The sequence below is a fragment of the Leucopleurus acutus genome (genome assembly GCF_964270905.1).
Source record: "Leucopleurus acutus genome assembly, chromosome: 6".
In the NCBI taxonomy this organism is placed as follows: Eukaryota; Metazoa; Chordata; class Mammalia; order Artiodactyla; family Delphinidae; genus Leucopleurus; species Leucopleurus acutus.
Window position 1 is genome coordinate 74,501,869 of NC_139149.1, and position 12,067 is coordinate 74,513,935.

The window sequence follows — 12,067 nt, forward strand, 5'->3', positions numbered from 1 at the left end:
GTTGCTCCGCGGCATGTGGGATCCTCCCAGACCAGGGCTCGAACCCGTGTCCCCTGCATTGGCAGGCAGACTCTCAACCACTGCGCCACCAGGGAAGCCCGATATTCCTATTTTATAAAATTTGTGATGGTGGGAAAAAATTTTGGTCAATTTTCTTCATTAGTTTATATGCACTCTTATTGTAACAGTCAAAGGAAATACACTTTCTGTGAATTTAGATTCACATGATACAGAATACAAATCCAAATGTAAAAGGTGAATTCACAAACTAATAGTTTCTTCTAAATTATAGTTACAAACCAATTACATCATACCTATACCTCAACATCAAAGAATGTAAGCTTTATAAATGTTGCTGTTTCTATATGTTCTCTCATATAAATTATATTTCCAGGATAAAATGGAGGATCATAAAGCAATATCCTACGATCACAATTCTAGAAAAAAGAATTACTTATGGAATTTCCCAAAAGGGAAGGTCACCATAAGGAAGGATTAAAATAAGAAATCTTTTCATTCTAGATTTTTATCCTTAACCTCTAGTTTCTCAATAAAGCAAGTCACTGATTAGAAAATTAACAATTTGATCCAGTATGGATGATGTAACATAGCAAAATCTCTCAAAGGACATTAAATAGTTAGTAGTATCATCCTTATATTCAAAGGACAGTACATTCAGTTATTTTAATCTGGGCAGAAAAAAAGTCATAAACTGTTATGATATCTGCAGTAAAAGTCAGAGTCAAAGGACATTACCCAAAAATAAAACAGCCCTTTTCACCTCATATATTTTCACTGATTAAATATACTTTCTAAAATAATGAATGTGAATATATGTGGCCAACTAAAAAGTACAATATACACTCGAGGGATTACTTGCATGTCATATTTCTTTTCTTTTTTTTTTGAGGTACGCGGGCCTCTCACTGTTGTGGCCCCTCCCATTGCGGAGCACAGGCTCCAGACACGCAGGCTCAGCGGCCATGGCTCACGGGCCCAGCTGCTCCGCAGCATGTGGGATCTTCCCGGACCAGGGCACGAACCCGTGTCCCCTGCATCGGCAGGCGGACTCTCAACCACTGCGCCACCAGGGAAGCCCATGCTTCCCTGGTGTCATTATTTCTTAAAATGTCATATTTCTTAAAATCCCATTTTAAGAAATGTATAGAAATCCCATTTGCTCCAGAGAAGATACCGAATAATATATATATTTTTATAATTACTAACATATATTCTTTTGTTTTGACTTAGAATTCTTGAGTTGACATGACTTTGACCTGGCTACCTTTCTAAAATTGCTCTCTCATTAGAAAAGTCAGGCTAATATATCCTGATATGAAAAAGGGGGGTAAAGATCTATGCCTGTATAATATGGGGCCAGGATTTAGCAGAATTGCTATATTTTTTCCAAGGTTTTTCTTTCTACTTGCCAATATCAGTATATTCTTTTTCCCACAAGATGTTTTATTTGGTTTTTGATAAAAAAAAACCCTATACTCCCTTATAAGACTATAACATATTATTATAGTCTCTCAGAAGAGCAGGTTAACCATCAAACATAAAAAGGATAACAAAGAAAGTCTTGATGAACAATTAGTATTATATATTTGATATACAAAAAAATCAAAACTTTACTACTACCTTTAGGGATATTTTTGAAAAGCAAAAATCAGATCTTCATTTTTAATCGTGGTACTTTTATGGCAGCTTCTCCAACTTCTTTTGATATATCTGCTCCAAGAGGACATCTGCATCAAAATCAGACAAATCACATTATTTCAAATTATTTTACATTATTTGTTTACTGATCTGTTACTAGCTCTGCAAACTATCTGCTTAGAATTCTGACAAACAATATATGTATCTAGTGAATAACGGACTATATGTGATGGTGGTTCTTGAATCCATACAAGTACAATAGGACCTCAAACCAGAATAATGGGTGAAGGAAGGCTAGAAATCTAAATTGGACAATTTTTTAAAACCACTTTGAGGTATAATTGACATGTTAAAAGCTATACATATTTAATGCATACAATTCAATGAGTTTGGGGTTGAGATGTTTTTGAAAGAGTTCTCTCTCAAATACTGTAAATAAATAAAAACTTGAAACAGAAAAAAATAACAAAAAGTTGCCTTATAATGCTCTACAAAGCTAACAGGGTAAAAACAGTTTACCATACAAAGTCAGACCTGCATTTATTCTAACTTCAGAAATTCTCCAGGTTTCAAAAGCTAGCTTGCTCCTTTTCTACCTTCCTTTGTCACTGGTGGCAGGAGAGGTCTTAGCAGGAGAGGTCTTAGATCCTACCCTCTTTCTCTGTTCTTCCTCAGTAAATACTTTTGGCCTCAGATTTCTGCTTTTGTACAATGTTGCCCTATACAAAGCTTCAAATGGACCCCAACCTAAAAAAAGCCATCATCTCCAGCCTCAACACTGCCCACAAGAAGGCAGTGTTGGATCAGATGGTAGATTCTACCTGAGGCTAGGCCATCAACTTCAGGGATTCTTTCTACTAGTAGTTTAGTCACTACTAACTAAACTGTTCATTTATGATCAGCCTTAATAGTCTATGGTTCACGTAGGTATAGTTATGTACTAAAATGCTGAAAAGTTTAAAACAGCAGATGAAACACTGTTGAAAATAGAATTGTTAGATTATGAAACATAATCATGCTTTACTGTTTTTACTATTCCAGAATTAGCTTAAGACCAGAACTTGATAACAAATTGAAAAACTGTGCTACTCCTAGGAACTTTGATTTGGGAGAGGAAATAAGGCTTGCAGAAAACAGCTATCTTTTGGCCATTTCTCAGCTGCCTGTGGAGAAGTATACTCACAACCCAGTCTCCCAGCTGAATGCTTCTTGCACATTTTCCTTAAGTTTCCAGCACGGCAGCTGATGCTGAGATGGTCCTAACACTGCAAAAGTCCAGGTCATGGACATGGTTTCCATTCTGGTCCCCAATGAGGGAATTCATCATCCTTACCCACTGCCTGTTTCTAACCTATGCTTTGTCAACATTTATATAATTTAAGCTATAAGAAAAATATTTCTTATAAGGTATCTAATGCTTAGGTTAGATGAAAAAAATTAATGTACTCTTTCTTCAAGTACCACCAGAGTGTCAATGAAAACCTCAAATATAAAAGCAAAATCCAGGCTTTGACTTTTACAATGCAACTTGCATAAAGATTATGAATGGTACCACGTACTTTGGCTCATAGCGGATGCCTTCTGTGCTGTGTAAAATGCCCAAGCCAGCACGCAATCTTTCAACACCATTCCTAAATAAGAATCAATAAAAATAAAATAACTAGCCCAAGATTTAAAGGAAGAAAATTTAGCATGATGAAATGGCAATTAATATTTACATAATTATGAGTGAAGCACAAACATCCATGGCTTACCACGCAATCATAACGCCGTTGTCAGTGCACAGTCTGGGAGGAGGACACAACAAAGTGCATTGTGTTGCATCTGTCACGATTTCCAGAGCTTTTCGGATATGTAAGTTACTTGCAACGCCTCCAGATACAACCTGAAAAAGTTGAGAAAACCAAAATTAACAATATCACACATGAATATGAGCTAAGCTGTGAGCTAAACCCGGGGAAATTACCAGCATTATACAATAAGACAATATCACATTTTGGTAGGTGGGTAATGAGCAAGTGATATATCTATATAATAAACATTTGCAAAGGAAACAAAAGTCACCAGCAATTTCAATATTACCATATGATCACTTTCATTTTTGTATTTTCTTCTACCCCTTTTCTCATTACAATCATAGTACAGTATTTTAGACCCTGCAGTTTTCACTTATAAGCATTTTTTTTCATTTTACTACATAATTCTTAAACTATTACCTTTGATATTTGTGTAATATTCCATTTTGTGAACCTACCATTTAAATATTTTTCTCGCTTTACAATTTTCCAAAGAATGAAGTTTAAGATACACAGGCAATTTATCAAGGCTTTTAAGCACATTTAAAGGGATTTCATCAAAGGAACATAAATCTGAAGGAAACAGCCTATTTTTCCTTCAATAATGACAGCAGTTATACTGCATTTTGTTTCATACTGTAAACCCTCTTTTAAATTCAATAAGATGCAGCCTTGAACTTTTTTGCCGCACAGGCTGTACAGATGTCCTATAAAGCTGCCAGGCCTGTACAGGGAATGGTTGTTAAAAGTTTTGTTTTGTTTTGAATTATTTATTTATTTATTTTTGGCTGCATTGGGTCTTCGTTGCTGCACATGGGCTTTCTTTAGTTGCGGCGAGAGGTCTTCTCATTGCGGTGGCTTCTCTTGTTGCGAAGCACGGGCTCCAGGCGCGTGGGCTCAGTAGTTGTGGCTCACTGGATCTAGAGCACAGGCTCAGTAGTCGTGGTGCACGGGCTTAGTTGCTTCGCGGCATGTGGGATCTTCCCAGACCAGGGCTCGAACTCATGTCCCCTGTGTTAGCAGGCGGATTCTTAACCACTGCACCACCAGGGAAATCCCAATGGCTGTTAGTTTTTATTCTACGTGATTTCATACTGTCTGCGATAGCATATGGCATAAAGATCTTTTCATCCTATGCTTAGGGTCAATTAATCTCTGGGAAGAAAAGTAACATACTGTAAAGGATTACTACTATTCTAAAATTACAAAACTTACCAGTACTGCATTACTTTGACATAACAAGTCTCTCTGCTTGCAAAATAGAATAGCACGATGTGTTCTTTTTGCAATGTGGCAGGCTACTGTGTGCTGTACTGCAGCAGCAATATCTGCAGCTGAAGACAGGATTTGCCCCTTCTCAATACCTGCAGGAATGAGCAGGTATTTTTAGGTACAATCCAGGATTACTTATTTGTCCAACTTTACTAATTAGAAATATACCTTCTTCTTTTTCCTTTTGCATTATCATCTTATCAATAATGTGATGAAGTCCAGAAAAAGAAAAGTCACAATTTTTAGCATGTTGCATGGGAGGTTTGAAATCAAAATGCAGTTTATTTCCCTGTTTGGCCAAATGTTCTATAGCCTTCCCACCACTCATGGTGGAGCACTCTGGATGTTTTATTAAAGAAAGTCTTCTTGCTACCTATCAAAAACAAACAAAAATTTTTGTAATGTCATGAAACTGTACATTTTGAAACCAGGGTGCAAAGGAAATGAATTTTACCCTGGGTGAATAAGACATGCAATACTTTTACAAACATGGACCAGAACTGGTGGTCAGTCAAGACAGACAATCTTGCTGTTTCTGACAACCTGATCAATAGTGGCCAATCACTGCCTTCCTATCTACTTTTGCTCTTCTACTGGGGATGGAAAATAGGTTTGAAAATGACAATGACTGCTTAATGATGAACTTCAAAAATAAGAACCTGTCCTATTTCTTCCAATCATTTCAGCTGTTGGCAACAGGTTTTTTTTATAAGGCAGTAGGCTTTAAGATTCTAAAACAAAGGAAAAGAAATCTGCTTGTCAGTGGTGTCAGCAATTATAACATTTAATAATAGAACTTTGTGCATCTTTAATGTCCTTATGTTATCTTTATATATCCTCTTATTTCACTTTTTAAAGGTTACACTTCACAAAGCACTTTCTTTCATATATTATGTTATTTGATTAAAAAACGTGTATATACAAACTATTTGAGCCTTTATATACTGATGTAAACCTCATATCATTTTATTCAGAATGGGTAAGAAGGGATCTTTTATAAAATTATGTACTACTCTTTTTTTGTTTACTACTGCACATAAGTTTTTTTAGTCTAATATATTATTCAGAAATATTTAGATGAATAGCAGTAGTGTATCTATTACTATTTAGCTGAAATAGACACCTTAACAGAAAAGAATAGAGATATTAATTCTTAATTACCTTGTCAAGCATGTCACCTGGCGCTATATCCAAAGACTTTCCAAGAAGCAGAAAATCTGAAACTCCTCTAACTAATGCCAAAAGACAATGACCTCCTGAAATCAAAAGAACTAAAAAAGGAAATTCTACTTTATTTGTCAACCTAATAGTAAGTGCATGAGCCTCCATATGATGAATGGGAATGAAGGGCTTTTTTAACTGGTCTACCAGTTGTAAGCTAAATGATAAGCCTACACCCAGGCTTAAAGCAAGTCCTGGTTTTATGGTAGTTGCAATTGCTGAGAGTTCACTTGGAGAGACTTTACTGGCAGAGAGAGCTTCTTGCACTATGCGTTGAATATTTTCTCTATGAAGCTGTTGAGCTACTGGAGGAATAATCCCACCTGTTCTGAAAGATATAAAAAAAACAGCTTTTTATAATTTTAAGATTATAAAAATAGAGAAAGAAAAAGTATATATTATGGCTGAAGGCATGTTTTCAAATTAACCATTATATAGCTAAACACATTAGTAAGTCAAGTATTTTCAAATTATGTGTGCCTTATAATGTACAGTACATTATAAGAACTCACCATGCAGTGATTAAGGATGTTATTTAATGTCTCTAACTTTTCAAAACTGTATACAACAAACTCCTATGGATTTGTTTCTTGATAAATGAAATCACCAAAATAATTTTGAGAAGCATTCTAAGGAACGAGTCTTGAATAAGGAAAGGACAGGATAAAACTGGATTTTAGGAAAATTAATCTATCTGACTGGAAGAAAAGAAATACTAACAGAGAGAAACATGAAGACAGTTTTGTGAAGAAGACGAGTTTATTTTTAAACACACTGCACTTGAGCTCATGGTAGGACAGCAGACAGCTTGAAATCCTGAAATAAAGTTTGGGAATCCAGTCTTTAATTGGATTGGTAATTTTGATTTTTGGTCCATATAGGACAAGCAGTGGATGACCACTCCAAATGTCAAGAATAAAGAATTAGAAGGCAAAGTTGTTAGCAAAAAATTAGCCAGCATGTGACTGATCAGAGAGGCAGAGCAAAAATATAGAGGGTCTGCAAGATATACCTCTAATCTCAAAAAAAACCCCTTCAAATATTGATGTTGTAAGATCTATATACACGGCATTCAATGAATATTTAATAGTTAAAATATGTACTGTGTCAGTCAATGAGGGCAATATTTAAAAGAAATGATCTTATTTCAACACATCCATAATATAATACCATTTTCCTTAATTCTTCAAAGAGACTTTTTCTCCTATATTCCTCAATTCTGTTAATGGCATCAATAACCTCCTAATCACTTGGGTTTCCAGGCTTATCTTTATCTCCTTTCTTTCCCTTACTTTCCACATTTAATTAAGTTTATCACCATTGATAAGGTCAGCACTGTCCCACTGCCACCACCAAGTTCGAAAAGCTCTCATTAACTCAGTCTATTCAAAGCCTTCTAACTGTACTTCCCTAGATACATTCTCTGATCCTTGGAATTGTTCTGTATGGTGTTGCCAGAAAAAAAGCACAGTGCTGACCTCATCACTCACCTACTCAAAAGCTTTTACTTTCTTGGAATTTGGGAGACTTTAAATCCAAATCCTCTCCCTCCTACTCATTTCTTCCTCCTCCCACTTGCCTACTCCCCTTCCTTTCTGTGCCTCTTCTATGTATTATCTTCTAAGGATTATGCTAAGCATCAGAGACAGAAGAGATGAATAAGACCATGGCTTTATTCTCAAAGAATTAATTATGATTAATAAAATCATTAATTAATAATCAAATAATAATTTGTAGACAGTATGGAAAGTGGATGATTAAAGAACAAAGCTAATAAAGAGGCAGTGAAACCATTTAGCCTCAAGACTGGAGCCAAGAGTCCAGGCAAGAGACAATAAGGGCTTGAACTAAGTGGAAAGTGGGAGGAAAAGTTTCAAGAAATATTTGGGAGGTAGATTTACTATGACTAGGTGACTGATTTGGGTACAGAGTGGTGAGGGAGAAGTCAAGATTGTCCTTCAGGTCTCTGGCTCGAAAGAAAGAACTCCTCTTACAAGCAATCCTCTATTATTGCACTTGCCATGCTGTTTTACAATGACCTATTTACCTATCTGCCTTCTTCACTTTATAGTAGTAAGAGAGGTACTATTGTTACTAGTAATAGGTAGGTTTTTTTGAGCCCTTGCTATTTGTCAAGACTGCACTAAATGCTTTAAAAGAATTCACATTTAACCTTCACAACAATATTATAAGCTGGTTGTCATTATTATCACCATTTCACAGATAAGGACACTAAGACATAGAAAATGGTGCAAGGTCTCAAAACTAGTCAGTGGCTGGGCTTCTCTGGTGGCGCAGTGGTTGAGAGTCCGCCTGCTGATGCAGGGGACACGGGTTCGTGGCCCGGTCCGGGAAGATCCCACATGCCGCGGAGTGGCTGGGCCCGTGAGCCATGGCCGCTGAGCCTGCACGTCCGAAGCCTGTGCTCCGCAACGGCAGAGGCCACAACAGTGAGAGGCCCGCGTACCGCAAAAAAAAAAAAAAAAACTAGTCAGTGGCTGAACCAGAATGTAAACCACTTTATATGGTAAGCTGCTCAGAGGAAAGGATCATATATATGTTCCCACAGTGCCTCAGATGCTGCCTTGCAATTGTAGGTATTCAATAAATAATGAGATGTGCTGAGGAGATGGTACCAAATAGTTTATTTGCCTATATATTCCTCTCAAGTGACTCACGCGCTAGCTAAACTAAGTGTTTGCCCAGTACCTTCTCACCTCTTTGCCTTTGCCAGTGATGCTCTCTCAGCCTACAATATTCTTTCCATCCTCTTTCATTGAAGGCCTAACTATCTCTCAAGGCCACTGACCCCTGCAACATGTCATGTGCTATGCTGGGCACTAGGCATAGTGTAGTGGTTAATACAGACGCAGCTCCTGTCACCATGGAGCTGAGAGTCTATTGGGGGAAAGACTGTACATAAGTAAACAAACATAAAAATTATGAAAAGAATTATGAGGAAAATATGCAGGATATGGTATATAGAATAAACAGGGTGGGAGTACCTAATTTAGATTAAGTAGTTAGGGTAGGCCTTTCTGTGCAGCTAACATTTACATGTTCAAATGTCCAATACACCCCAAAATAATGAAAGAACTGTAAAACTGAGGCATGGTAATAAGTTATTGTCTGCACTACTTCTTTGATACTCACTTTATGCTGCCTTGCACTGCTAACTTTCCTTGTAGGTCTACATAACATGTCTCAAAGATTAGGTTAAGCTTCTTAAAGGCAAGGACTTGTTAATATTTCACTGTGCCTTATTAAGACCTAACACAGTCCCTTTCATATAATACGTAGCCATCAGAGGCCTACTCTGCCTCTTCACGTATACTATTTCTAATATTCTGTATTATTTCTATTATGCACCCCACAATCCTATAAGATAGACATTATCTTTCCCATTTTATGGATGTGAAAACAGAATCAGAGAGGATCAGGAACTTCCCAAGTCAGAACCAATACCAATCACTAATTCATGATTCACACACAGGTTTGTGATCTCAAAACACCAAACTTTTTCACTATTCAGATGTTGTAAATTAATGGCTTGACAGCATATCTGAACTGTATGGTATTTTAATATATTTGAATTACCTACTAATTTTTAAAATCTGGGAGATATTACCGTAACATTCTGGATTTCCATTTTCTCTTGAAAATTCTGATAATCAAATAACATAAGGCCTACATTCTTGCATGGCAACAACTGGCTGGAGCTGAGTAGTGACCTATAGATATTTTCCACATTATACCCAGCCTACCTATTTATGTAACCTGCCTGGTGGCCCTCTGGAAAAATCTGAGTTTAAAAACCTGGCACCATTCTGTGCTTTAATACAACAGTATATTGTTATTTAAGTACCAATATGAATTATATGTGTAAATGTGAATAGGACTTTCTTTTGCAGTGATTAACACAGGCTAGAAGTCAGGTCATACTTTCCTAGGACTTCAGTTGAGACCATGAAACATAACAGGTGGACAAAAGAGAAAAAGGCATGAGGGGAAATCATGGATAAATATTGGAGTTTAGTTTCTTTTTGGCAACAGGATTAGCTAAGGTTGGGACCTTATTGTGGAGCTCCTTAAAAGCCAGGTTGAGGGGTTTAAGGTTTTCTACGGCAGTTATTAGAAACTTTTGCATGAAAGAAGAAATTAGTTCTTAAAATTTAACTTTTGTATGTAATAAATACAAAAAAAAATTATTTCATTTTATTTTTCCAAAAAAAAGTGGAAACTACCAAGATAATGTCTACTCACTTTAAATGAACTTCGGTTTGGGAATGTATTGCTTCTCCCAAAACATTTCCGGTTTCATCCACCACAGCAGCTGCTGTATCATCACAACTGGTTTCAATTCCCAAAACTAGTTTATGAAGAAATAGTTTTCCAGGATGAAAATTAAAACTTCTTAGAAATTCATACATATTCCTTTTTGATGGTTTAGAAAAAACTCCTGCTGTCTTATTCAATATTAGCATATTTACTGTATAGATAATTCCTGGAAAAGAATTAAAGAAACAAACTATTATTTGGAACTGACATTAGCCACTAGCCCATTCAATAAAGCAAAATTCCAAAAACTTGGTTTATTTTTCAATATATAGTTTTATAAAAATTTAGGAAAGGTTTGTAAAAGCAAAAAATTTTAGTCTGTAGAAATCTGTTAATATAAATAACAGTATGAATGAATATAATGCTCTTTAAGAGGGAAAACGGGAAATTAGATATACAATTTTTATTATTACTATTACTTGCATGCTGTTCTTACCAAACTATTGATTATTCTTTATAAAACAGCTAATGTTACAGTACAACAGCTGCATGGTTAGTCTTTGGAAAAGTGCTATTCATTTTTTATAGCTAAAATTAAGACAAAATGTGGTTTAAAAAAAATCAGTAAGGGCAAAATGGAACTGATGAAAATCAATGCATTCCATTTCCTAGAAACACCTTTCAAAAGAAAAATTTAATCATTTGGTCGGAAAACAACAGTTCACATAAAACACAAAGTAAGATTTAGTCGTCTAAGTTTAGAAACAAGTGTTCTCATAAAGCTCATCTTTTTGCCTGCGCGGCCATGGCTCACGGGCCTAGCCGCTCCGCGGCATGTGGGATCTTCCCGGACCAGGGCACGAACCCGTGTCCCCTGCATCGTCAGGCGGACTCTCAACCACTGCGCCACCAGGGAAGCCCTCATAAAGCTCATTTTAAAAGAGCATCTCAACTAAAACGACCGTAACCTAATACCTATTTTATCCATTAATTACAATTGTTTGAATTAAATCTCCATTTTTGCCACAGGTTTATCATAATAGGGATCTCCCCAAATCCTCTTTGCCCCCAATAACAGCAGTCCATCATTAAAGCACCCTGGTTTTTTCACACTGCCAAATATCTAGTCTCATGCCTCCCAAATCACCTGTTCTAGAACCTTCTAGATATTTAAGTAGGCTCTTTCCCTATCCCACTAATGGACAAAATGGAAAAAAATAAAAGAGCGAATATTGGAACTTTTATTGTTCCACAGGAGCAGAGGGCATCCAGGGATTAGAGATAAGCGACCTATTCACAGAGGACCCCTGCAGAGGATGCAGCCCCAACAGACGCGCCACGAGAAATTAGACTTATAGTCACTAAATCCAGCCAAGGAGGCTTGTGCGAAGCCCTCCTCGTTCGGGCCAGGAAGGATCCCAAGCGAACCCTGGGCACTTGGCCAGCGCTGGTCTCTGCTCTAAGGCGAGGGACTCTGACTGGAACCGCTTTTCCAGGCGCGCGAAATCATCAGTGGAGAGAGGGCTGAGCTGTTTCACCCACCTTCCTCGTGAACGACAGTAACTACTACTCGTCTACTTTCCGCAGCAAAGCCGATCGACCGCCCTTTCCTAGGTGCAAGGAAGCCCGAACCTGTCGCCCCGGAAGTGATGTCATCAACACGGAGCCCGCGTCCCGTTGCCAGGGTCAGCTGGTATTCCCCTAGAAGGCGTCACTCTTCGAGTAAATATAAGCACAAAGGCTCTCATTACCCAGATGGTGCGCTCAAGCAATTCTCCCAGATTTGTAGGTAAGAATACTATAAGGTCACACGGCCAGTGACTGATCTAGTGGAGACCGAG

General features: G+C 37.2%; 1 protein-coding gene across 2 annotated transcripts; it reads right to left on the bottom strand.

The window, feature by feature from the left end:
• Positions 1 to 9: 9 nt before the first annotated feature.
• OSGEPL1 (O-sialoglycoprotein endopeptidase like 1) lies at positions 10 to 11,826 on the bottom strand. Of its 2 annotated transcripts, XM_082840930.1 has the most exons (9): positions 11,769 to 11,826; positions 10,212 to 10,452; positions 5,889 to 6,276; positions 4,896 to 5,100; positions 4,671 to 4,819; positions 3,414 to 3,544; positions 3,219 to 3,290; positions 1,642 to 1,748; positions 10 to 107 (listed from the first exon to the last, which is right to left on the bottom strand). In XM_082840930.1, the coding sequence occupies exons 2-8, from the start codon at positions 10,430 to 10,432 to the stop codon at positions 1,670 to 1,672; spliced, it is 1,245 nt and encodes a 414-aa protein (XP_082697056.1). In that variant the 5' UTR covers positions 10,433 to 10,452; positions 11,769 to 11,826; the 3' UTR covers positions 10 to 107; positions 1,642 to 1,669. The 2 variants fall into 2 exon arrangements, with proteins under 2 accessions (XP_082697056.1, XP_082697057.1); XM_082840931.1 differs by lacking the exons at positions 10 to 107; positions 3,219 to 3,290 and having other exon boundaries at positions 1,691 to 1,748.
• Between the last annotated feature and the right edge of the window lie 241 nt (positions 11,827 to 12,067).